This window comes from Mytilus californianus, unplaced genomic scaffold, assembly GCF_021869535.1.
Source record: "Mytilus californianus isolate M0D057914Y unplaced genomic scaffold, xbMytCali1.0.p SCAF_2, whole genome shotgun sequence".
NCBI classification, from domain to species: domain Eukaryota; kingdom Metazoa; phylum Mollusca; class Bivalvia; order Mytilida; family Mytilidae; genus Mytilus; species Mytilus californianus.
In genome coordinates this window covers 95542263-95568096 of record NW_026262668.1, presented here as the reverse complement: position 1 = coordinate 95568096, position 25834 = coordinate 95542263, and the positions used below count along the sequence as shown (strand labels likewise).

General features: G+C 31.2%; 1 protein-coding gene across 1 annotated transcript in view; it reads right to left on the bottom strand.

The window, feature by feature from the left end:
* The window catches only part of LOC127730437 (polycomb group protein Psc-like), a 45366-nt gene extending 20894 nt beyond the window's left edge, over nucleotides 1–24472 (bottom strand). The window contains exons 1-2 of the mRNA XM_052238856.1: nucleotides 24377–24472; nucleotides 3935–4057 (exon numbers count right to left, since the gene is read on the bottom strand). Coding sequence (XP_052094816.1) covers nucleotides 3935–4049 — 115 coding nt within the window. The 5' untranslated portion in view covers nucleotides 4050–4057; nucleotides 24377–24472. The remainder of the gene's footprint in view (nucleotides 1–3934; nucleotides 4058–24376) is intronic.
* Between the last annotated feature and the right edge of the window lie 1362 nt (nucleotides 24473–25834).

The following is a 25834-nucleotide window of genomic DNA, read 5'->3' as shown; positions in this document are numbered from 1 at the left end:
CAGTCATTCTCTGTAAAATACCAATGTAATTGGCAATATATATTATCGCTTTTGTTTTTTAACTAAGAATTAGAAAAGAACAGAGTGGTTAGATTCTGCATGATCGTCAGCAACCACAGAAACTGATTGACATATGTATGCATTCATAAATATTATTTGGTGTATAATTTCAATAGGGAATATTACAGATTTGGACCAACAGCTCATGCTGTATTGGCTGAGAAAAAAAAATGTCTGAATCTATAACAAAATGTAAGGAAAGACCCAACATAAGTGGGATTTTTTCAAATGGGAAAACGAAAAATTACCAAAGTCTTTTGTACGAAACACGATACTCCAAAGTTGCAAATTATTATGTGAAGCAATTTAATTAAATTTCCCAGATGTTTATTTCAAACACTGCACATAAAGGCTACTATAGAAAAAAGTAAGGTTTCACAAGCATATTCTAATCTTATTTAAGCATCGAATAATAAATATCTCCATTCATACTTAATGCACGCACACAATAGGTCAAACGGTCATTTCATGTAAAAAAGTAAAAAAAATGCCCTGTTAACAAATCGAATATGTATACCTGAAATTATCCTATCGGATTCAAATTTAGTTTGCGTTCACAAGCGGTTCTGTAATGTGTAATTGTCATTCTGTATATCTATAAATTCCACATGTATATACGAGTGAAATAAATATTTATGCATGCACGTGATTTTCTGGTGCCAAAAATGTAAACAAAAGCCTTTTGAGCTGATATATTCCGGATTAGATAATGCATTTGGGTTCACACGTATATTTATTCTAGACTCAAATCCGATGTTTGTTGAAATCGGATGTCAGACAACCTATCTAAAATGGTCTGACCCCGGATTCACAAATACGCATGTAATCTTTTTGTTTTGTATTAGCTCTTGAACGTTGGTATTAGGTTTTGGACTTTCAATTATTTTTCCTCGAGCATCAATAAAGAGACATTATTTGTTGAAATGCGTATCTGGTGCAGTTAAAAATTGGTACCGTTAATGGTATTATTCCGGACTATTTTGAATGCGAACCGGTCATGATTGTTGTCGAATTTGATTTTGTTTTGTCGTGTGAACGGAGTTAAAGAGAGAACGGGATCTTAATCAGTTGTAACGTTAGTTGGTTGAAAAATTGAAAATATCAAATCCTATAAAATCTTTATCACTTGGAATCAATAACCTCTTTCAGTACTTTATATGATTTATATTGTTTGATTTGCAATATTTGTTTAATACTAAATAGTTCAAAAACGGACAAAAACTAAAGCTAACGATCTGGTCACTGTTTAGTATGAACAGCATTGAGGTTACCCATTTTACGCAGAAACTTTAAACGATAGTTTTTTCCATCCAATGTTTATCAAGCATCAAAAGGTTAAATTAATCAGTATGAGGTTAAGATAACATTGAAGTTTGTTATGTCCATTTTTTCTTATCTTCAGAATATAGTTTTGAAGAAAAAAAATTATTCCACTAAAGAGATTGATCAGATTTTTAACTATTTTGCATATACAAATCTGTACCGACATTTATCAAACGTTTCATGTAATAACATTCGCATAGTTATATCAATACAAAATTTCCAGATTACGAAAATAATTGTATGCACCATATGCACATTTTGAAAATTATTATTTCTCAGCAGTGCTTAAAACTAAAAAAAATGAAAATGTACCTTAAACTATGAATAAAAAGAAATATATATTCCTGGTAATGATACGAAAGAATGCCATTGCTCAGTATAAATAGCAGGAATGAATTTATCTTCGGTGGTCGCTTAATTAACTTTAGAATATTATATATCAAATCTTCAAACATTGTGTTGTATAATCATCTCTTGGGATTAAAATAACATTAATACAATACAGAACGATCTACTTGAATAATTACCCTATCCCTGCAATGTGAAAAGTACATGTTAACAAAACTATGTTTCTTTGAAGTGATGATTGTTAAATATGATTATGGTATGTTGAAATAAACCTATATTACTTGATCACATCACTCAATTACATGAAAACAAGTATAAATGATAGACAGACATTATAGATAACTATTGCTTGCATTATCGCTTTCTTAATTTTTAGTTTTATGAATAGCCATTATTCATTTGAACAACATGCACCATAATCTCTTATATAGACATTGGAAAACATTTTTTAAGTTGTATATTTTGTAGTGAATTGAGTATCGGTGGCGAAAAAATAGGGAAAAATATAACAGCCCACATAATGCATGTATCCTGCCTTGATAAGTAGTTCAACAGAGGGTCATTTCATCCGTTTTTTTTTTTGCAATAACATTTAGAACAGATGCTTTAATACTTACTCCCAAAAAATCAATGCTTACTTATCATCAGCGACATGTAACTTGTGTATCCTATAGATATATTCCTTCAAAGTTGACACTGCCTATCAAGTTATGTGCATGGGTTTAAACCAAAATAGAGAATCAACAGTAAGTCCGGTAAGATGAATATCCTTTTTTTAAACTTTAGACAAGAAACACCATTTCATTTCTGAAAAGTTACCCTAATATTTTTAATTCTTTTAATCAATGGCCTATTTCAAATAGTTTTGATTTATTTGATTTAAGGTATGTGGCAAAAGTGTCTCTGAACAAAAACGTGAAGAATGTCTTACGTATGCTCCCTTTTCCGTTCGGCATTTCGCCTTTTCCACTTCTTTTCCTTTTATTTTAGCCATGTTTTTATTTACCGCTTACATTTGCTTTTGCTAAATAATGATATAACGTGTATTAAACTGAAAACATGATCTCTGATTGGACAGATATGAAACCTTGCCTGTAACTTGTATCACATGCCCGTTCTACCTATGCGAAGAACCAAGTATTTGGCAATTTATAAAGTCACTTAGAACTTCATACCAACTACATATGCTAATAGTGATGCATGTTTGTGTATTTTAGAGGGTTGTTAAATGGAAAATTGCATGTTTCAAACTAATGCGTGTTTTCTAGAACGTGACTACACATGAATTATAAATTAAGGTGAAGACCATACCATAAAGCCGACCGTAGTTTAAATCTTCAATAAAAGTTTCATGTTTGTCTAATGGTGAATTTTATTTTCTATTCGTGGATTCACTTTATATCTTTTTATGAGTTGAACTGTCCTTATTTTTACATGGGTTTCGTGAGACTAATTGTTTTCCACATATTATTCTTACTTTATCGGAATGCGGATATGAATTAATGCAAATATTCTAAATTTGAGATTTTAGATTATTTATCGTTAATATTTACTTGATATCACTTCCTAATTACCTTAGTAATTTCGAACTACTTTTTCTATATTTAGCAATATTTACGCCTATTGGTCTTGTGATTTCTTCATGTGCCATAGTCCATTAAAACAGGGGCATATTTTTATATTGTCATTTTTGAAATCATATCCATGGAAGAAGACACGTAAAACTTTGCAAACTAAGTTCATTTCCTACGCCCGTGTAATTAGTGTTTTTCCTATTTGCAGTTAATTTGTACACAAATTTAAGAAAACAATGAAATTGTCATTAAAACTAATAGAAATGTTCAGCGCAATAAATATTGAATAAAAATAAGTTATGATGTTCCTATGTTCACTATGGATGAACTGAGTGGCAAGGCAATATCCATTTTTTGAATATCAATATAGGTAATAATTATTCTATATATCAGGACAGTACTTCCTAATGTTATCTATAGTTATTAACAGCTATAATAATCCCTTGAAAATCATAATCATCGTCAATACAAATAGCTTTTATTCGATAATTTAATTTACAATCTGCTATAGAATTCCAATATCACGATAATCTTAACCATATAACAGTTGAAAGCCTTTATGGCATTGCTACGTACCGTTATCGTCTGCGCCAACAATATTGGAAAAATGTCAAAACAGATAAACTTACATGAATGTAGACATTCTACGATCGTAGTGGCATCAATCAGATAGCCTCCACACAGCACGCACACCAAATGCTCTCGCAGATGTCGAAGACTTGTCCTCTTTGGTCGATGTGCCATTGCGCAAGCTGAAATATATGATACATTTTAATTCGTGTAATGCATGTGTGTAATAATATTTTTAAATGAAGGTAACATGTTTAACGAGTAAAATGTTATTAATGACCACCAAAGGTGTCAAGAACTGACAGCGTGTAATAAAATGTGGGCGGTACAATAATATTTCATATCAACATTACGTAACTTGGTTAACAATTGTTTAAAGGTCAAGGTTAGTCATTATAGGTCACATTACAAACCTAAAAGATAGAAATGATATTGTAAAGTAAAGATAATATATCTTAAACCACGATCAGCTATAAAAAGTATTTTTGCAAGACAGTAGTCGAGTAAATTAAACACACAAAAAATATCAATTCAGAAATGTGTGGAGAGTAAAATCTAGTATGACTCTCGTACAACCAACGACTAAATACATGTAGTACGTCTAATAAGGGCCTTAGATCTACTGACTTGTTCAAGTTAAAGAATATGAGAATAAACAATTCAACTAAATTGAATAAATAACAAATCAGTTAATTGATCAATACACATTTCACAAACGAAACTATGAGATGAATAATGTCTATTTTGTTTTGGGTCATACCTTTTTTTCCTTTTCCTCGTCGGTTATCAATTTACTATTTTGTTAATGACTGTTCTTTTTCATGTAATATGTTTTTGTATCCCTATTTTCCGTAACGGGAATAAATAAGAAAAGTAATTTCAGAAAATATGTGAACGACTATTAATTATACATAAAATTAATTTTAATTTAAAGTTTCCCTATCTTAATTACTATTTCCAGTGCTTTGCACCATTATGCATTTATTGTTTTATCTGTTAGCTGTTTCAGTCAATCAATTTATATTTATTTCCTAGTTTCACAGTCAATAAACTGTATATATTTTATGTCAATATAAATCACAATAATCATTATTTACATCTTCTTTTATCCAATAACAGTCAAAGTGTAGCTTCGTGTACAAAATAAAAGATAACACACTGTACTAAGTGTTCTTTCTTTGTAAAATAAGATAGTGTCGGTAATTGGTGAATTATACATAGCACTTCTGCTGTACATTATCATTTTCAGTGATGTAATCAAAGGAAATAGAAATGGCATCTGTATGCGCATCTGGTGAAGATGTATTTCAATAAAGGAATACATTTCATTTTATCGTGTGTAACATATCGCCTTCAATCCGCTTCCCTAATTGATTTTATACGTAGTCGAATCGTAAAACATCACTTCTATTCAGTGTGGTTATTGATCCTTTTCTTTATAATTCTGGAGAACAGATTAGAAGGACAATATGATTGATTGCCCCTTACATTCCAGCGGATTATAGGCAGTGCAATGATAACGACAAAAACGGGTAGTGCACTCACCGAACGTTGTTACCTGAACGATATCATATACTATACAAAATCTAACAATATTGCAACACATAAGACGTAATGCGATCTCAAGTACTGACGTAAAGGTTTTTATCCCCGGCTTAGTATATTTCTAGGAGTTTGATTGGTTAACGCACGTCGTTACAAAACCCATAGCCCCTGGGTGTTGCTAACCCATATCCCCGGACGTTGCTACCCATTACATCGGGGAATTTCACGCGCGTTTTCCTTAGTTCCATGGTTGTTCCTTATGAAATATCGAATTCTGTAGATTTTCCATGATGTCTGTATAATTAAATATCTAATCCACTAACGATTTTATCTTATTATATCGATTATTTGCACTCATTTTAGTAAATGCATCACTATGCAGCCACATTGTCAATGAATGGTACTACTGACCTATCTATGCAAATGACCCACGTTGACGTCACATCGTTTATGATGTAACTCTCACAACATTGCGCGCCAAATTCGACCCATTTCAGTTTTCTGTCTCTAGTTTAAAAACGTCTTATATTTGTCTACCTGTAGGGTACTACCAAAGGTAGTACCCTACACCCCGTTAAAAAAATGTCAAATTCCCAAATTTCAATAATAGATATTTAAAAAATGAAAAAAACGTTGCTTTCACGTTTAACTTTGTGGTCGAATTTCTCTAAAAATCGCCAGATTTAGACTAAGACTGGGGATAAATTTGTTATCTACGTTCATATCCGTAGATATGGATATTTTAACACCCTTCAGTACCCTGTACACCCTTCGGCTGCGCCTCAGGGTGTACTTGGATACTTCAGGGTGTTAAAATATCCATATCTACGGATATGAACGTAGATAACTTATAGTATTATTAGTTCCGCACTATATACACACCGTACATAATGCGGAACTTCAGATAATATGGTGAGGACAATAAAAGGTATGGATGTCGTTCCTTGATAACATACGGACAAACTTGCCTCAATTAATCAATAATTTCTTCTTGTATTATAAGGTAAAATATAAGTCAAAACATGGAGCTTTGCGAATATATATATACTAATGTGTTACAATGCATTACCATCTGCGACATACACAATTTCTAGAATGAATATTTTCATAAATTATATAAAGCTTTTATTTATTTGATGTACTCTCTCTGGTTTTCGTATACAGCAATGAACGAAAGTGGGGAATTCAACCGAATTAGATAAAATAGTCAAAGTATTTTTGTCTTTAGATTTACCGCAAACTATTGTTTAACAAAATGATCATCATAAAAATCACAGTTTAATAGTTTTTAAAATATTATAAAATTCGAAGTAACAACTGGAACCAATAGATATGTCTTAGTCTCAGTTTTGACAATGAATGGTGACACCCTATTTGATCAGAGTTTAATTTTGTATAATAAGGTCTTTTAAAAATTCGCAAAGGGTTTGACAGAACCACGCGAGACGTCTCGCCTGCAATTGCTGGTGTAGTTTAGTGTTGATCGTCAGAAGGTCCATTTATCAGTAAAATACAGGGAAAATAATATAACTCAAAACACTTTTCTTCAGATACTATTTCTTCAACTTGAAACAACTAAATTTCCAAGTTTCATAAAATATTCCATCATGGAGAGTTTAACAAACTTATTGATGTCTAAAAAAAGTGATCTGAGACTGCATGTAAATGTTAACTGCAAAAAAAAAACGAGAAATTAAAAATATGTTTTCAAAATTTGGAACCAGACATTATCTCATAAGCATAAAAAGGCTTCTGCCAAAGTTTCATAATATTCTATGATGGTTTAATAAAGATTGTGTTGTCTAAAAAAAAAACTTTAACCCTTAAATGTTAACTGAAAAAAATGTATGTCCTTTATAAAGTATAATTACGGAAAAATCAAAAAATATATTTTCAAATGTTTGCTGTCTTTTAATCATAAAATAGCTTCTGTTCGAGTTTAATAAAATTCCATGAAGGTTTGAAAAAGGAACTGATGTATTAAAAAAAACTTTAACCACAGACTGAACCTAAATGTTGACGACGCCGACGACGAGAGATCACGGGAGTGTAGGATCGCTATATCTCGCTTCCACATTTGTTGCAGGCTCGACAAAAATATGTATCATACCTTTTTGTCCAAATTTATATAATTTAATTGTTGTAAACAGTAAAATATCATATTGAAAATTGTTATTATCATGACGATGGTTATCTTTATTAGCGATAAAAACCATTTCCTTTATCAACCTGTTATTTATTGAAAAAGTATCATACATATTTATGTCAGTATCTGCTATCGTATTATTTGAATTCGGTGCCAGCGTGTGTATAAAATTCACATTTAAAAATTATAAAATATATATCAACAAGAAATATTAAGACTTTCTTTAATATATATCAAAAATAGATTCCAACCTAATCTTTCAAACTTTTCTGTATACTCCAACTCAGTGCATTAAGGATGTTCGTTACTCTTGTCTTTAATTTTTTTGTAAGATATTCGGAATCCTCTAGTTTTATCCATGTATAGTGCCAATAAGTAGTTTGCCCGCTAGCCCCTTTTTTCACAATTTTATTACTTATAGTATAAAGTGCCACTTTTAAAAACCTTAAAAAATACTTTATATTTTCATAGTTTTTGAAAGAAAATAGGAGCCAGTGTTAACTGTTTGAAAAATCACGAAGGAATCGTTTTTTTTCTCCAAATTTTCAATTAATTATATCTATAAAAAATCAAGGACACAGCCATTTCATTTTTTTCTGCTTTTTAAGTTACGTTATTTATATACTATAAAAAATCAAGGACACAGACATTTCATTTTTTCTGCTTTTTAAGTTCCGTTATTTGTATACTATAAATCGGCTAAAACATCTTCTGTATGATAAACAGTCTTCATTACGAGACTATTCCAATGGTATTGATATAATTATAATATATATTTTGGGTGAAACTGGTAAAAACTGAGCTGCTTACCACAGTTCACCAACTGAATTGTTACCTCAGGTAGTCTATCAACTTTAAATAGTTATTGTAACTTTTATGAAGGGAAAACAAAGTCAAATGTAAAAAGAAAATGGTTAAGTTTGATCCATTCAATATTATAGTGATGCATTCCAATACAAATTAACCTCATTGTTTGTCAAAAGTACTCAAATGCAAAATTAACTGAAGAAACAGCAACCAAAAGAGTATGGATTTTGGGATGAGCTACTTAGGAGGCTGTTCTACTCATTAGATAAAATTGAGAATGGAAATGGGGAATGTGTCAAAGAGACAACAACCCGACCATAGAACAGACAACAGCAGAAGGTCACCAACAGGTCCTCAATGCAGCGAGAAATTCCCGCACCCGGAGGCGTCCTTCAGCTGGCCCCTTAACAAATATATATACTAGTTCAGTGATAATGAACGCCATACTAAACTCCAAATTGTACACAAGAAACTAAAATTAAAAATAATACAAGACTAACAAAGGCTAGAGGCTCCTGACTTGGGACAGGCGCAAAAATGCGGCGGGGTTAAACATGTTTATGAGATCTCATCTGAGATGCATCTTTATACGAGTTTTTTTTTTTAGGTGCAACTTATTTAGTTTCCTAAAACTTAACACTCTCGCTGTGCAAAATTCTAAGCCAATGAAGAATGAAAAGTAAGTCTAGTTGACCTTCTATTTTTAAGAATGTAGTTATATTTCCTTTTATGCATCCTTCTGATCATACAAATGTACTTAGTAACTGAAAACTGGTTTCGGACGTAACACGAGAGTCAATGTACATGTTGATCAAAATGATGTATACTTGTAGTGGGTGGCGTTATTTGCCCACATATAATACAATACGCTTCACGACTCGTTAGTGCTTTTATTTTCTCTGCAGTCAACATCGACGACATGTTTAATTAAGTGGCATGTTTGCCTATGTGACCTACTATGGAGCAAGGCGTCTGTAATAGTACCATCCATAGATAAGTTACATGATACAGTAGTATGCCACTTGGTATCTGATAGCCTCAGATGTAAAACATAAACACCGTAAATAAAACGTTACCTTTATCCTTTCTGGCGAGAAGGTGCTGTTTTGGGGACTTCAATTGAGGGATCTCTATACACTCAATACCTATTAGAAGAATGGTGGGATCATAATAGAAATTAAGAAAACAAAACCGGATCAAGACAAATAAAACAAGATGCCCTTGAATCCAGCAATCATAGACAAGACAATGCTTCTTTTCATTGTGTGTTTTCCATTTCTAATTGCTTTGTGAGAAACAAAAATATTTTGTTCTGTCAATGACATGAAGTGCATTCGTTGCTTATCTAAACAATGTAAATAATCGTTGAATCAATTTGTACTTTCTGTGTCAACGTTGACTTCATTTACAGTGTGATGACCGTTGAATAGAGATCAATAGAAAAGTCACTCCTGTTGTGACATGTTAAAACGTCAATAGTTTGTTTATTTTTGTAAGCATACTCAATAAAAGTAAATTCGAAACAAACTATAAATATGTACTTTTTAAGTTGTCTGCTAAAAATTAAATTAACCATGAACATGTAAACTCGTATCGTCTTACTTTCATTATTTATTGAGGAAAATGCATTAGAATTTTTTTTTTAATTTTTAAATGATATTTTAAGATAATTAAATCTCTTATTACAAAAATAATCTTGGGGAAAATCAAATACATTACATGATAATCTAAAGTTTTTTCCATTCATATATTGTCAGTTGTTTCGTGATGGTCCTTGCACAATTATTCTTTGAAATAGTCTTTATATATATTTGAAAGAATCTACAAGTCGCATTGATGTAGCTTTAAATTTGCTTATAGTAACTTAATATCGAATTATAATTTGGTATCCAGTAGAAAATAAATTTAGTATGGTTCTTTTTTTTTTTGCAAGGAAAATTGTACGTATTTTTAACAATGTAAAACTCTTTTCATATACACTTTTCTCTTTGTTAAAGTAAGAAGAAATTAACGATAACCAGTTTTTTTATATCTATATATTCAGCATTATTGCTATTTTTATCAAGAGGGGAGATTTCCTATGGTGAAACGTTCAAAATATTCAACAGTTTAATTGGAGACGGTTAGATACTTTTTCATTACAAAAATTCATATTCACACTTCTTACGTAAACGATCTAAGCATAGTTTAGTTAATTGTTTAGTCATTGATCGTTATATATATATATATAATACACTTCCAACAATTCATTTTTCTAAATCTATTTTTGTATGTTGCGATCTATAGAATAAGTATGCGAAAAATTCTTTTCTTACGTATCGACAATCGACGGTTGAAAAAATTAAGGTTGGAAATAAGTTCTCTCCGTTGTATACCATCTGACAAGACTTTTAGGGTGTATAGTTATTCGTCAGCCGAAACTAATAGGGACTTTTACCGACTTAAATATCTTTCCAAATAACAGATTTTCACGACAACGTGATTGATAACTAGGGAATTTCCATTGCATAATAAATAAATTCATCTAAATAGGAAATATTTACTCTAGGGCAATCCGCGTGGTGCTGTTTTGTTATGTCATGACCGCTTAGTTCATTAGTTTTATTTCAATTTACTACTGGCATAGTGCCTATGTACTATGTGTCTTCTAACACTTCGTTGAAATATTGTTTCAGGCAAAGCACTTTTCAGTTGATGCATATTTTGAAAGGAATGCACACTTTGCAGTGATTTATCTGTCGAATGTTTCACGAATTAAAATGTATCTGCATGTTATGCTGACATCTAAGCCGCTGTGCATACTTTCAAAACAACCGTTTTATTTGTACCTGTACTATATGTGGCAAATCGAAAAAACTGCTTTCTTAAGGTCTTCTTATCTTATCAGGCTTATAACCGTATTATAAGGATATGTCTATTAAATACGTATAAAGATATCAACGATAGACTTCTTTGGGACAGTGAAAAAAATCAGTTTAGGTCATAGATACATTATTAAAGAGTCCAAACAAAACAAAAAAAAAAACCCAAAAATAACTCTTGACTTAATAGAGCTTGCCGTGCAAAAAGATATTCTGGTTATTCTTTTATTTATTGTATTTTTTTATTTATTTTTTAATTGTTTTGTGAAAATATATAAAATGTATTGTATATAGACAAAACAAGACAAGATAACGCATTGGCTATTATAACGATCAGTGTACAAGATGTTATACCTAATTTTGGAAAACTATCTTTCTACATTGACAATAATATCTTGATGTAAATTAGACAGGTGAATCGAATACATACAATATTGCATAGTTGAAAAATTTAAAGAGAAACATACTATATACAACCCAAAAACCAATCAAACATATATAGAAACTAGACAGATATCAAAGCTATTAGAAGAATGGATTGGTAGCGGGGGAAACATTCATATTGAGGCTACAATAAATTTCTAATTGTTTTTAAAACATAACAATAATATATACAGCTGTGTATATAATTTCATTTGGATTTCTGCTATAATTGAGCTTATTTCTAAGTTCGGCTTTTGTTAAATAGTTACATATAAATAAATAGTGAAACTCATCCCCTACAAAATTCTTACAAAGATGGCAAATTCTGTTCTCTGCAGGAACCTGACCAGCGACATGTTTTAAAATTGGAAACTTCATGTGTAAACATCTCTACATCGTTATTTGCATGCGGATCAATTTGGTTCAGTTTAATTTAGTAAGACTCCAGACAGAAAACATTCTTGCAAATGGAAAAAAAATTACTTTTGACGCGTTACTATAGTTTTTTTTAGAACCAGTCATGAATAAATTGATCAATAATTTTTGATGATCATTGGCTTGAATAACAATCTGTCGATTTTAATTTTATATTCATATCAATAATAAGTCGCAGTTGTCTAGAATACGTTTAATTAATGCGATTCGTCTGAATTTTGAACAGGAAATATCATATAATTCATACATTAATTATTACATTATGGAAGATAATTTTCTATTATCTATATGCAGGTACAACGAATACCGTTATAAATGAAAACAGTCCCCTGTCCTCGACATTTATTTATTCATTCTTAATTCTAAATTCTGCTATTAGAACAACTTTTTCCTTTGCTTAAGATAACAACTCGTGTCTTTATGGTCTTTTTAGCTTGCATTATTCAAAGTATCATAGAAAAAATACTACTGTTTCCTGCATCCCCTGCATGACAATAAAACCATGTGAGCGAAATAAAGGATAACAAACAGTTTAAAATACATGGTCAATTTTTCTTCGCGTGATTTTGAAATCTTTCCGGGACTTTGAATATTATTTACCTCCATTAAAATTCCTGATTAGTTAAATAAATAGAAAACTAAAATGGTGAAAGATTTCCCTCTTGTTTTTCCGCATCTTGTAACAGAATATACAGTCCTACATCTATGCCCAAGAAATTGCATCAAAATGATGTTGGATTGAAAATCAGCTTATCAGCCATACCACTCAGAAAACATAAAATTTTCAAATAAATTTTCACTCCAAATATAAAGTTGTTAGTTGATGAATACCACATGTCTTGTTTTCTTGATAAAAGGTGGTAACATACAAATGTGAATATTTAGTTACATGTAATACAAATAAAAAAATATAGGAAGACAAATACAATTTCAAATTTTTTTTCAATGTGTAGGGAAATATAACATCACAAACTTTCCTTCATCCTTTTTAATATTTAATTTCCATGATTAGAACTTTATAAAAATGTTAAAAATAAACAAAATTTCAATTAATTTCATTGTTCCTGTCCTGGAGTGATAATATCAAAAACTGGACAAATGTATATGTTGATACATGCTTTAAATAAATGTAAAAAGGCTTTCCCTTATTGATATTTGATTTTTGTAATTTATGCCACAATCAACCTATCCACACGGTATCAAATACAATCTTGAAATAAAGAAATGTATTGTACAAGTTTTAACCAAAGAATAAAAAGTAATATCAAAGCAAATAAAACAAATACATTCTCACAATCGTTAAGATGTCCCTGTCGAAATGCCACAAAATATATAAAGTAATAGAGTAAAAAATAACTGAAATCCAGCGCATAATTAAAGATGAGGACAACTTACAAGTGGGCAATAAGCTAAAGAAAACCCACTACAACAGATTTATAAAAGCATAGCCGAAAATCTATATAACTCACAAACAAAACTATCTAACTAACAAACAATATAGGCGATACGAAATATATACAACAAATACAATCACTGAACGTCAGTAACTTGTAAGTTTGGACGAGCAAATTGAATGTAGTCGAGTTTAACCAGTATCCGGTCCCATTATTCCAAAATCAGTGTAGAAAACATAAGAAGACAAGCGATAACACTCTAAATGCATATCAGAATCGAATTCCTACAAATCATGACTTTTGAGATCATCATATATGATAGACAATTTAGTAAATAAATAAAACTATTGATAAGTCTTGCAAAATATTTGGATTTGCAAATATACTTATAACTTCAATGTGGATACACATAATAGTTTTTTTTAAATTGTCCCCTCACCTTATGCAATAATCAACATGTAAAATGAAATCTATACAAATCAGTAAACAAATTCCTTTTAGTTCGATGTAAGTACAGTATAAAATTTCATTAAATATATATATATATATATATATATATATATATATATATATACAAGTCTAAATTGAAAACAACGTTCAAACCTATGATATATATATATATATATATATTAATATTACTATAGTACGTCGATAACAGCAATGATGACTAAATATATTTATTTATTTATTTTTTAATTTTTTTGGTATTTTAACGCCACTTTTAAGCACCGCTTTTGGGCTATTTCTAGGCGGCCAGTTTTTATTGGTAGAGGAAGCCGGAGTGCCCGGAGAAAACCACCGACCTTCGATAGGAAAACTGACAATCCTAGTCAATTAAGATTAGAGTCGAGTGCACCCTCACGAGCGGGGTTCGAACTCACAACCTCAGTGTTGACTGGCTAGTGATTACAGAAGTAACTACTTAGACCACTCGGCCACCGAGGCCCCGACTAAATATAGAGGACAAAAACTGCATGATTGAAGACAGTGGTGACATCACTTAGACGTTGTGGAAATAATCCGCTTTCCCTTCTATGGTATACATATATATATAGTTCATAAATTGCATTTTGGTAGATATGTATAGATTACATTAATTACGTGATTTTAATTATACGCTATATGGTCACTACTCATGTCCTAATCATTTATAACTGACAAAACGGATTTAGCATTTAATGCTGGTACTTATCTTCATTCTCTGTATTTTGCAATCTCTTTTAACAAATAGTATACATTTCGAGGTTCCATATAGTGCTGTAGCACACAAAAACATGTAAAACAATTGTATCTTTACCATTTTGTTCGGTATCACTGCTGGTGGATTGTTGATAATCGCTAGAAGTTAACATAACTGTAAGGCAAATCATGTTGGTTGCATTTAATATCTCATAAATTGGACAACTCTACTAAAAGGAAGCCTAAGGCAAACAAATGGCAATCAATAACAATAATCAAAGAAAGGTAGGATACACAATGGCCACAGTTAAAGGATGACTTCAAACTGTGATAAATGACAAACATAATGATTTCAGCTTTCCCATTGTTAATTCTAAATGTCTTAGCATCAGTATACCCAATGCCTCACCGTATGGCATTAACACATCTTCATTGATAAGTTACATGTATCATCACATTATACAAACTTCATTAACAGGGGGCTACGTCCTCACGCCAAAAAAAAAAACTGCTTCATCAGCTGAGTAAGAACGACCGAAATCGAAACTTCACAAGTTTTACTGTCACCATTACGAATTAGTTGACCGATGTGGCTGTGTCTCAACTTACAAGAACCATTGATTTTAGTCGTTTTAAAAATCTTTACATCTATAGATACAATGCAGAATAGTCGTCTGATCTGTAAATTTACCGATGATTGCCTGTTCCCTATTATGACAATTTCAATTAGTGTGGACTCGCATGGCGGGTGATGAAATCATTGCAGGAGACGAGTACCCTGTCGATATGCCCTAACTCACTCCGTTTTGTTCACGCTTCCTCGGTACTTTGATTTGTATATTCTACTTGAATGTACGAGTTTTGTACATCGGTATCTATATAATGTTACCTCTTACTTGTGTACTTGCCTTCAAATGCCTTTTGTCTCGTGCACACTAAATTTAGAACCAAAAGCTGAAATTCCCGGTAAAGAATCTCGTCTGTAAGAAACCAGGCTAAAAAGTTATACTACGTTAAGCGTATCGAACGCAGACAAAAACAATATATGTATGTTTCACCTTGGCATAGTATAAAATATATAGGTAATATACCTATATTTTCAATAAATACATCATAAATCAGTATAAAAAAACGGACAAAATCGAAATCACATAAACACCAAAGAGAGTTTGACCAAGTACGTCAAGTATAGCTAAGCATCTCCTATTATATGCATAATATGGGTGGGGGGGGGGGGGAGTATATGTCAATGCAACAGCAACCAAACGACAAAAAAAAATAAAAATGCATCAAGATGGCAACATACAGTCTTCAACAATAGGCTTCTGTATACTAAGTACAATGTGTACAGTTTTAAACCGTCCAGGGTCTAAAACCAATTTAGAATAAATTCAACATCTTCCATCAACATCAAGATCTCCAAAAAGAAAATAAATGAAAGAAAATAACGAATGACGAGGTTCCTGGCATTGGGCAAACACATCACCCGCCACATGATTCCAAAGTCACATTCATGTAGTAGTATAATTCTCAAAGCCAGGACATGACAAAACCGATAATGTCATATTGCCATTAGTATAGGCATGTTTGATCTATGACTCAGTTAATATGTCACTGACATTAGTTGGCTTGGGGAAGACTTCCATTTGAATCCCCTCTGTTGAAGGAATAATTATAGACATATATATGAATGGAGTATTCCAAAAGGAAGTCTTGCCACTGAGTTTTAAGACCTATCGTCGAAATATCTGAAAGTGAAATTAAAGGGTTTTCATTAAAACAAGAGGGCACACGCTGAAATGTCTCGACTGCTTTACTGACCATTGATTTTACATTGAAAGTCTTACAGATAAAGGTTTTACTACAAGTACCACATACACTTAACATTTTCAAAGATTCATAACAATGAGGTCAAGGTTATCTAAATCCTGTCAGACAGACATGTACACCTTACAATTATTCCATACACCAAATATAGCTGACTTATTGCTTATGGTAATTGAAAAACAGACCATAACACAAAAACTTAACATTGACCAATGAACCATGAAAATGAGGTCAAGGTCAGATGATATCAACCAGACAGACATGTACACCTTACAATTATTCCATACACCAAATATAGCTGACCTATTACCCTAAGTATTTGAAAAACAGACCAAAACATACAAAATTTACATTGCTCAATGAACCATGAAAATAAGGTCAAGGTCAAATGATATCGGTAAGACCGACATGTACACCTTACAGTCATTCCATACACCAAATATAATTGAACAATTGCTTATAGTACTTGAAAAACAGACCAAAACACAAAAACTTAACATTGACTTATGAACCATGAAAATGAGGTCAAGGTCAGATGAAACCTGCCAGTCTGACATGTACCCCTTACAATCATTCCATACACCAAATATAGTTGACCTAATGTTATAGAATCTGAGAAACGGACCTAATCACGTAATTTTAACCTTGATCACTGATCCATGAAATGAGGTAGAGGTCAGGGGAACCCTGTCTGACGGACATGTAGACGTTGCAAGGAACCCATATACCAAATATAGTTATCCTATTACTCATAATAAATGAGAAATTCACATGACAAAAAACTGTAATTTTTTTTTCAAGCAGTCGCTGAACCATAAAAATGAGGTCAAGGACCATGGACATATGACAGACGGCAACTTCGTAATATAAGGTATCTGCATACAAGGTCTGAAGCATCCAGGTCTTTTACCTTCTGAAATTTAAAGCTTCACTAGAACACACGGGTCCGTGACTAAATAAGAGTATCAACGCCTTATTTTTAGCCTGGATTTTTAGTATTCGTATTATCATCTGATAGTCATGCTGATTGTAAGGTGCACAGTTTTCTCTGCTTTCAAAATCTTTCTGTTTGAACCTGTCCTGGTTTTCTTACTTCAACATGTTCAATAAACTGAATTTAATTTTAACTAATTGATCAAAATTAATAGTGATTGAGGTGGAAGAAAACAGACTTGTTAAATGGTGTACTATAGTGTATCATAGATATGAAACAACCACTGGAAGAATTCCAGGTTCTCCTGATTGAGAAGGTAACAGGTAACCGGAAACTACATGTGACATATACTATTGGTATCGATATCGGATTCGACCCGGAACTTGTTAATTATTGGTAATATTAATTATGCGGAAAACAAAAGGACCTGGAATGGTGTAATTTTTAAACAACATCATTGTCCTCTATTAGTTACATATAAAGTTAAATCATTTGATTCTTCGTTTTTACGTCATTCCGGCTAACAAATTGGACCTCTTTATTTCAGTAGTATAGATACAAATACGGTAGTTTACGCCGCCGCCGGATAGTAATACCTATGTCTCCATACTGCGACGATGGTGAGACAAAAACTAGACGTTAAGACTGTTTTATACTAGTATATACTTATATGTATAAATTTTACTTCAAATGGGTATAAAATCAAGGGGCCTTAATGAGTGCACAGTCAGTACTCATTGGAATATTGACAGTCTGTATGAATATTAATCAACCAAACTCAACAAATGAGTTAAAAATGACTATCAAAAAGTGCGATATTTTGATAATTTCTATTTCGGTGAATTTTTTTTATTGAAATAGATTTACTTTTGATAGCTAAAGTATCATGTTTTTGCTTCTGTGCATGTATTACCTATTAATTCCAAATTCGTATATATTGCAATGGTCAGAGATTGTATCATGACGAAACCCAGTAATGATGTCATATAAGGAATGGTGGGTATGGTGGATCTTATGGTGATGTTCTGATGATCAATTGATCTAATATATTATAAACAAAAATATGTCAGTTGAGGCAATCCAACGTGATTATCTACTATAAATTTTCATAATTGATTATGTTCAGTTATTAAATGAATACTTTTAAAGTCATGCATTTGGCCCACTTAACTGAATAGTTGCAGTATAGATATAGATGCAAATATGTTCCAAATCATTAAGCAAGATTTTTGTTGCATATTCAGTGAACTCTGAAAGCTTTACTTTTCTATTGCTATTTTTTAGCATACTGAGGAGGTCATTTATGTTTCTATTGGCTCTTGAAAAACACAATCGATTACATAATTGATAGTCGTTTGGTTGACTTAACCGATTATAACATATCATCGGTTGCAATCTTTTGGGTATTGAACACTATGTAGAATTATTATATTATATATTATATATTATATAATAAATATGTATACTATTGAATCTATAACATAGGTACTATAAATTCAGAATCCGAGACACTATATAAATTGAACCTATCCGTGACAGTGTAGAGGTTTTTAGACATTACATACACAGTTCCAGTTGTTCTTCCTCATCTCATCACCTCTTTGGGCCAAAAGTATAACCCTGTTCGTGAAATTGTCACAAAGAGAACACACACGCTGCATCGTGTCAACTGGGATATGAAAAAAAAGTATTAACAAAAATACCGAACTCCAACTTTGAGTTTCTAAGGTAATTAAAAAAGGGGGAAGTCCATAAAAACTGACAAAATCAAACTTTAGACTATACCAATCAATGGAACAAATGGAAAACAACTGTCATATACAGTCATTTGCTGAACTAGATGGTGTGTTACTATACTTACACCAAGATGTCGTTAAATAAAATTGGATACCCTGCATTTATCATGCTTATCAATAACATATGGTCAAATCGCTGAAAGACCCCACTCCTAAATTATTGAAAACTATCATTTTACATAAAACAACAACATCTTGGTGTAAATTAGATACACCAAATCGGGCAAACGCCCTCATAGATGTATCTAATACTAGAAGATTGCTTGGCAGATGAAAAGCAGAAATCACCTTTTGTTATAGATCCTATAGCTACAAGTTTTTATTCCGTTTTAATTTAAGAATAATCTCTGCAGTATCCATATTTTCAAGGTCACTAAGAAAGTACTTACTGAAATAAGGATTATAGCATGAAATGGATATCATTAATTAATCAGAAAGTCATATCAAACGATATAATATATATGTGTGTGAGAGAGAAAGTGTATATATATGCACACATGTGCGTTTGTGTTTTCGTCTGGTCTTTCATTTTAAATAAAAGGAGGCGGAAGATACTAAGAGGTTATTCGAACGCATATAAGTCGAGAGAAACTGACAACCCGTGGAAAACAAAAAAGACTACGAAAAGAGAAACAATTTCACTATAAAACAGTGAACATAAGATTTTGTATAAATACTGCTTTTTATAAGTTTATAATTACATTTCATAGATTTTTCATAAATATTGCATATATATACATGTATATACTTTTGATTGGAAAGCAGTCAATTTCATAGGGTTGTAAAACTGTTTACCGTGCACAACTCCTGTGCTTTGGTCAACGCTTTTACAGCCTAATATGACAACAAAGTGTAGCATTCAATTCAAAAGTTTCAACGAATAAAAAGGGATGTTGGGTCAACGTCAATGAAACAGCAACTCCCCAACACAAGGTGGTCAAAACGAGATATATTCAAAGGTTGTTCAGTGTGCGTTTTTTATGATAGTTGCGAGTTCCTCAAACCTGGTAAAACAAGCGAAAAGGTACCAAGGGGACAATAAACTAACACAAACCGATGAAAAACAGATAGCATTGACATAACAAAAAAGAGATGAACGGACAAACAGCAGTCCACAAACCACTACATAAAAAACAAAGATTGAGAAACGAACCCTAACAAAGAATTCAGATTCATGTAAATACGCTCTCAGTCAGCAAGTCAGCAAGTTCTGAATGAATTCTAATATCCACGGAATACAATTCTACATAAAAACAACAGAGACAGTGATTACTCTAACGAAATTTCTATACCTAGGGAATACTTGTAGAAAAACACGGACAAATATGTAAAATCATAATTTCTTGCTAATTTTTAACATTAACAAAAAGGTATCTTAATGTCATGTCCCCTTACACACTATTGAATAAGCAAATGACTTGCAAGAAATTTAATACTTTATATACAAAATCAAAACCTTGTTTGTTAAAAATTAAACTAATAGTTTCTTGATACTTTTAATTATTTCAGGTTTGTTCAAATTCACTGTAATCCAAAACGTTTATAATCTAAATACCCCAACCAAGACACAAGTATTAATTTTTTGAGATACCCCTTAGTGCAGTCAAATATAATTTACTTATCCGTTATTGTTCGTTCATTTTAAAAACGATTTGTGGGGTATATACAGTACGTTATGATGTAAAATGAGGCGCGAAGTACATTAACGTAAACTATGCAATCAATAAACCAGTAGGAATTGTGCTTATGAATTAACCAACGTACTGATTTCAGGAACTTTCCCAAATCCAGTTTGTTTCTATTCAAAAATTCATATGAAAAGACTTTTTTACATATCTCGCTAAGAAGTTATTGTTGACTCTATATCGTATGTGTTGTAGTTTACTAATTTATACCTATCGTGTTAGTAAGGCCTTGTGAAGTTCATTAGGTGAAAAAATATAAAAACGTTGAAAAAACGATATTTCCTTCTGTGAAATGAATCTTAAGTGGATTTTGCCCAACCAGATTACTCTGCTTATAATTAAACGTCTTGGATTCAAAACAAATTCTGCACGAGATGACAAATTTACGACATCCCTAGCTATGGTATGTGAACGTACACCTTTTCGTCCTATTACTTGTTCTTCCGGATATACCATTATTAATATTATCGTGATATTTTTTCCATGAGAATCAATGTTATGTATCGTTTATTCAGTGAGGTTAAAAAAACACAAAAATTTGCAGTTGTAATTAATATGTTGTATAATACACGTTCCAATTTACATAAATGTCTATCACATCCATGTATGGGTTAAAGGCTATTATAGTACATTGTTATATTTTACGCTATATTAACAAACGCGATCTCAAGTAAGAGCAACTTCACAATGCTATGCATGCAGTCATTTTAGAAAAGCCATTTTTGGTGTACCGATATAATTTTGCACGTTAATGAAACTAAAAACGCATATCAGAATTATTAATGCATGAACTTTTTTAACAGATTTTTTTTTTAATAATTAAACAGGTCCATTTTCATAAAATGCCGACATTCAAACTGCGAGACTCAACTTTTGACTTATATTTTGCTGATTCAGCATACAAAACAATTGCACTCCGACTTCGAAACGCCAACGTTAAACCGGTTTGCCGTTATTTTATCTCAATTTCACAATACAAATTCCACTGAAGTCAAATGTGTTGTGTATTTAGATGTCGATGCGAACAGTCCTTGTTTGTACAGGTTAAAAGACGTCATCACAGTTTCGGAAATAATGACAATCCAATTAATTTAAGATAATTCTTCTAATCCGTACTTGAAGAATTTTAACATATATTTGTTTTTATATCTCATCTGATATTATAACAATTTGTTAACACACGTGTAGTATACCTTCGCTTGAACACAAAAATCCCCATCGTTTATCATCCAATTGATTTCAGGATTCACACGAACAAGTTAATGTTTTACTATGATTTGTCTACAGCGAACGTCACTTACCATTAACAGATGAGTGTGTGACATTTACTTTTTAAGTCTTTAACATTGATGAGTTATAAATCCATGTAATTCTCAATTAAACAATTGTAACATTTTAATTATTTTATATTTATAGGATTGCAAGAAAAATGTATTGGATAGAGAATTATTCTTCACGCACTGAGTATTTTCACTGAGTAACAAAAAATAGCATCTAATTTTATGCACATTATCATGGTTCGTAATTTAAAACTGCTTTTGTTTGAAAAGAAAGAACAAACTAAATATTTTATACGGTAAATCCAGTCGTTTCGGGTCCTATATATATTTCATGTCGTTTTTATAAACTTCGTCAAAGTAATTATTTTTCATTCTCTCATTATTACTTAAAATTTAGGAAAAAGAATTTCCAATTATATTCTCAGTATTACTTTCGAGGGAAAAAATCGCAACGGTTTTCCAATCATTTAAGAAAATTTGTATACGAAATTTATACATTCGCCTGTACCGTCATTATTTCATGAATTCTAGAATAAGAAACTAAATATAGCACTTCTTAAGTTGTGACATTTTGCCTATTCCCAGTTGACTTCGTACAAATAGCTTAAAACTATAAAAGCTGTATAAACGTTTCGTCCTTATAATAAAACATCAACATCCACGTCACTGATTAAATTAATTTGACTATAAATGCGATAAAGCTTCAGCGTGCATGCGTGTTTTTGGAATACATAAATATAATCTTGTTTTACGTCATGCACTTGTAGTTCCGTATCATAAATCATAACAAGTATGACAAATATCAAAAAAGATATATTGTATGATTTCCCTGTAACATTTAGACATCACATGCAAAACTACACTTAAAAATACCCACGCGTATTTCATTTAATGACGGAAATGTGTAAGTTCTCTATGGATACAGAAAATAACAGCAGCATCTCTGTAAGAAAAGTTCCTGTATTGCCAGAAAATCAATAACTTCTCTCTTGCAACAACGAACTAAAGTTTGATCAATCTAATTGCGAAGCCTTCTGTCTACGTGCTGCAAGAGGGAATTTACAAATGTGTTTTCCTATATTCTGTAAAATGATCGCCTGATAAAGTACACATACTTCCTTGCTTTATTTCTATAAGTTGTAGTGCGTTATGCACAATTAAATCATTTGTAGATACAAATCAGCATTTTGCAGTTCACTTCACAAAAATTTGTATTTTACTGGTCATCTTATTTTTAATGCATTTTTTATTTAATGTGTACTGGGTGCTCATTAACTTAGTAGGCAATTTTTTAAACTTCATATGTAATTATCTAATTAATAATTCATGCTTATTTTTTATTCACCTTTTACATTTTCTTTCATTTTAAAATTATATGGTTTGACAATGCATTGAACAAAATTATTTTTAAAATAAGAAGCTAAATTCTCATAAATTAAACTTCATACAGCTACTACATGCTTTCCTTCAAATATGAATAAATAAATGACAAGGGGATTTTTAATTAATCCTCTGTGATTTATTACAATTATTCTTCTTTAATCCGATATTTTGTACTACCTTGATCACATGACAGGTTTTGATTGATGAACACTGCGTGTGGTGATCAGACAATTTTATCTCTGTTCGTTCTGATTGATCCCACACACATAAAATCTATCTTCCTGTGTGAGTTTCACACGTATATTGTGCAGTCCTTGAAATATTTTTATCAATAGCCTTCACATTTGGTGCAAATTACAAAGTAAAATGCATTATCAATGTATCACCAAAATGTTTGCAACAATGTCGGTAAATAGCTCGCCGCATGAAACATATCGTCTGCTTCTAGTGGGCGGAGCTACCTAGTGGCAGAGTGCCAGTAAATTTACATATAGCTGATAAATTAATTAAAATTTGTATACTTTTACAATTAATTAATGTACCTTTAATCGAAATTATGACGGATAAATATTATATTAAATAATACTTAGAAAAGTGCAATATTTCATTCATCAGAATATATTATATTTCAACATATTGGACTAAATAATACAGACGAAAATTACACATGGCCGCCATGTTGTTGTGGTTTTCATCGTCTGAGTTAACCCATTAAATTCGTAATATTATCAAAACAACTGATTTTTTGCATGATTCGCAAGGAAACTGTTAACGACATTAAAAAGTTAAAATTTTAGTGTACTCACCAGAAAAGAAATACTAAAAAATCTCACAGTGTCATCAAAATACTGTTATTTTCAGATGTATTATTCGTACGTCGTCCTGTATTGCCTTCAGCTGTGGTCACGTGATCAACAGTAATTTATAAAGCTTCAACTCGATGAGAATAGAACTATGTGTACAAATAATTTTTGTAACGCATGTTAAAGCATTATTATTCTTGTCATTCGAGCGTGATTTAAACATATTAACAAGAATGCATGCTGTGTTATTGTATTATAGTATTTCAAACAGATTGAAAAGTATCGCATTGCTTCAAACGTGATCTCAAAATCGAAAATCAAATTATCCACGATATATATTGCTCGTTTAAAAATTCATAATTGGTCTTCAGAGTTATGCAAACCTGTTTTCAAAGAGCTTTGTGATTGATTTTCTTCCCAACGATAAATTTTAAATCATTTTCTTTTCAAAACCAATGTTTATCATTGAAAATTCAAAAATTTAAGCTTTAACCTTTATAAAAGAAATCAATTTAAAGCATTCCAATTTACAGATGAATGTGTATATTTATCATGCCCAAAAAACATTCTCAATGAAAATAGCAATAATTTGTTAAAAAATACAAAAGTAGTGATTTTTTTTTTCAAACATCTATTTTGGGAGTCGTAAAAGATAATATTCCTATAAATTTTGATTTTTTTTTTTAAATGTTTTTATTTTTGTGATTCTTTGTGAGAATTGCTCGAAAATGATTAAAAAAAAGTTTAAATGAATTAAAATTTATTCTACATTGCATTTAATTTCCTTGCATTCTTCAACAGTACAGTTACTGAAAGCAATTAAGCGAGAACTGATGCATTAAGGGTTAATTAATCTATATTGGAATATTCATTTCATATATGAGTACATACATATATATATATATATATATATATATATATATATATAATAAGTACGTCTAAACAAGTGACAACTGTACGACAGATTCATCCATATGATCACCAGCGAAGGTGATAAACGGCAGAAAACACATATTATATTCATAATTACTCTAAATATCAGCACAACAATGTTAAATCTGCAAATTTGCGGAAGCAAGAACAAAAATTTGCTTCCTCAAATATGCAGATTTAACATTGTTGTGCTGATATTTAGAGTAATTATGTATATATATATAATATATATAAACAGTTTTGCATTCGAATTCGCAGTCGTTGCAATAAAGTTCCCCTCGGTGCAATAGCAGTGCTTTATTGAAATACGGTATTTCAAAATCCTCGAAAGGGAAGAAAATTATATGATTATTAATAACTTAATACAATTTCAAAATGAACATGTAATAAAAATTAACCTGCGATTTAAAAGTACAGTATACATTCATGATTGAAACATTCTGTGAAATACACTGGTCCTGTAAGTTTAATCCAAGTACGTACATGTGGAATTTTCCCTTTATTCTTTATTGTATAACATCAAGAATT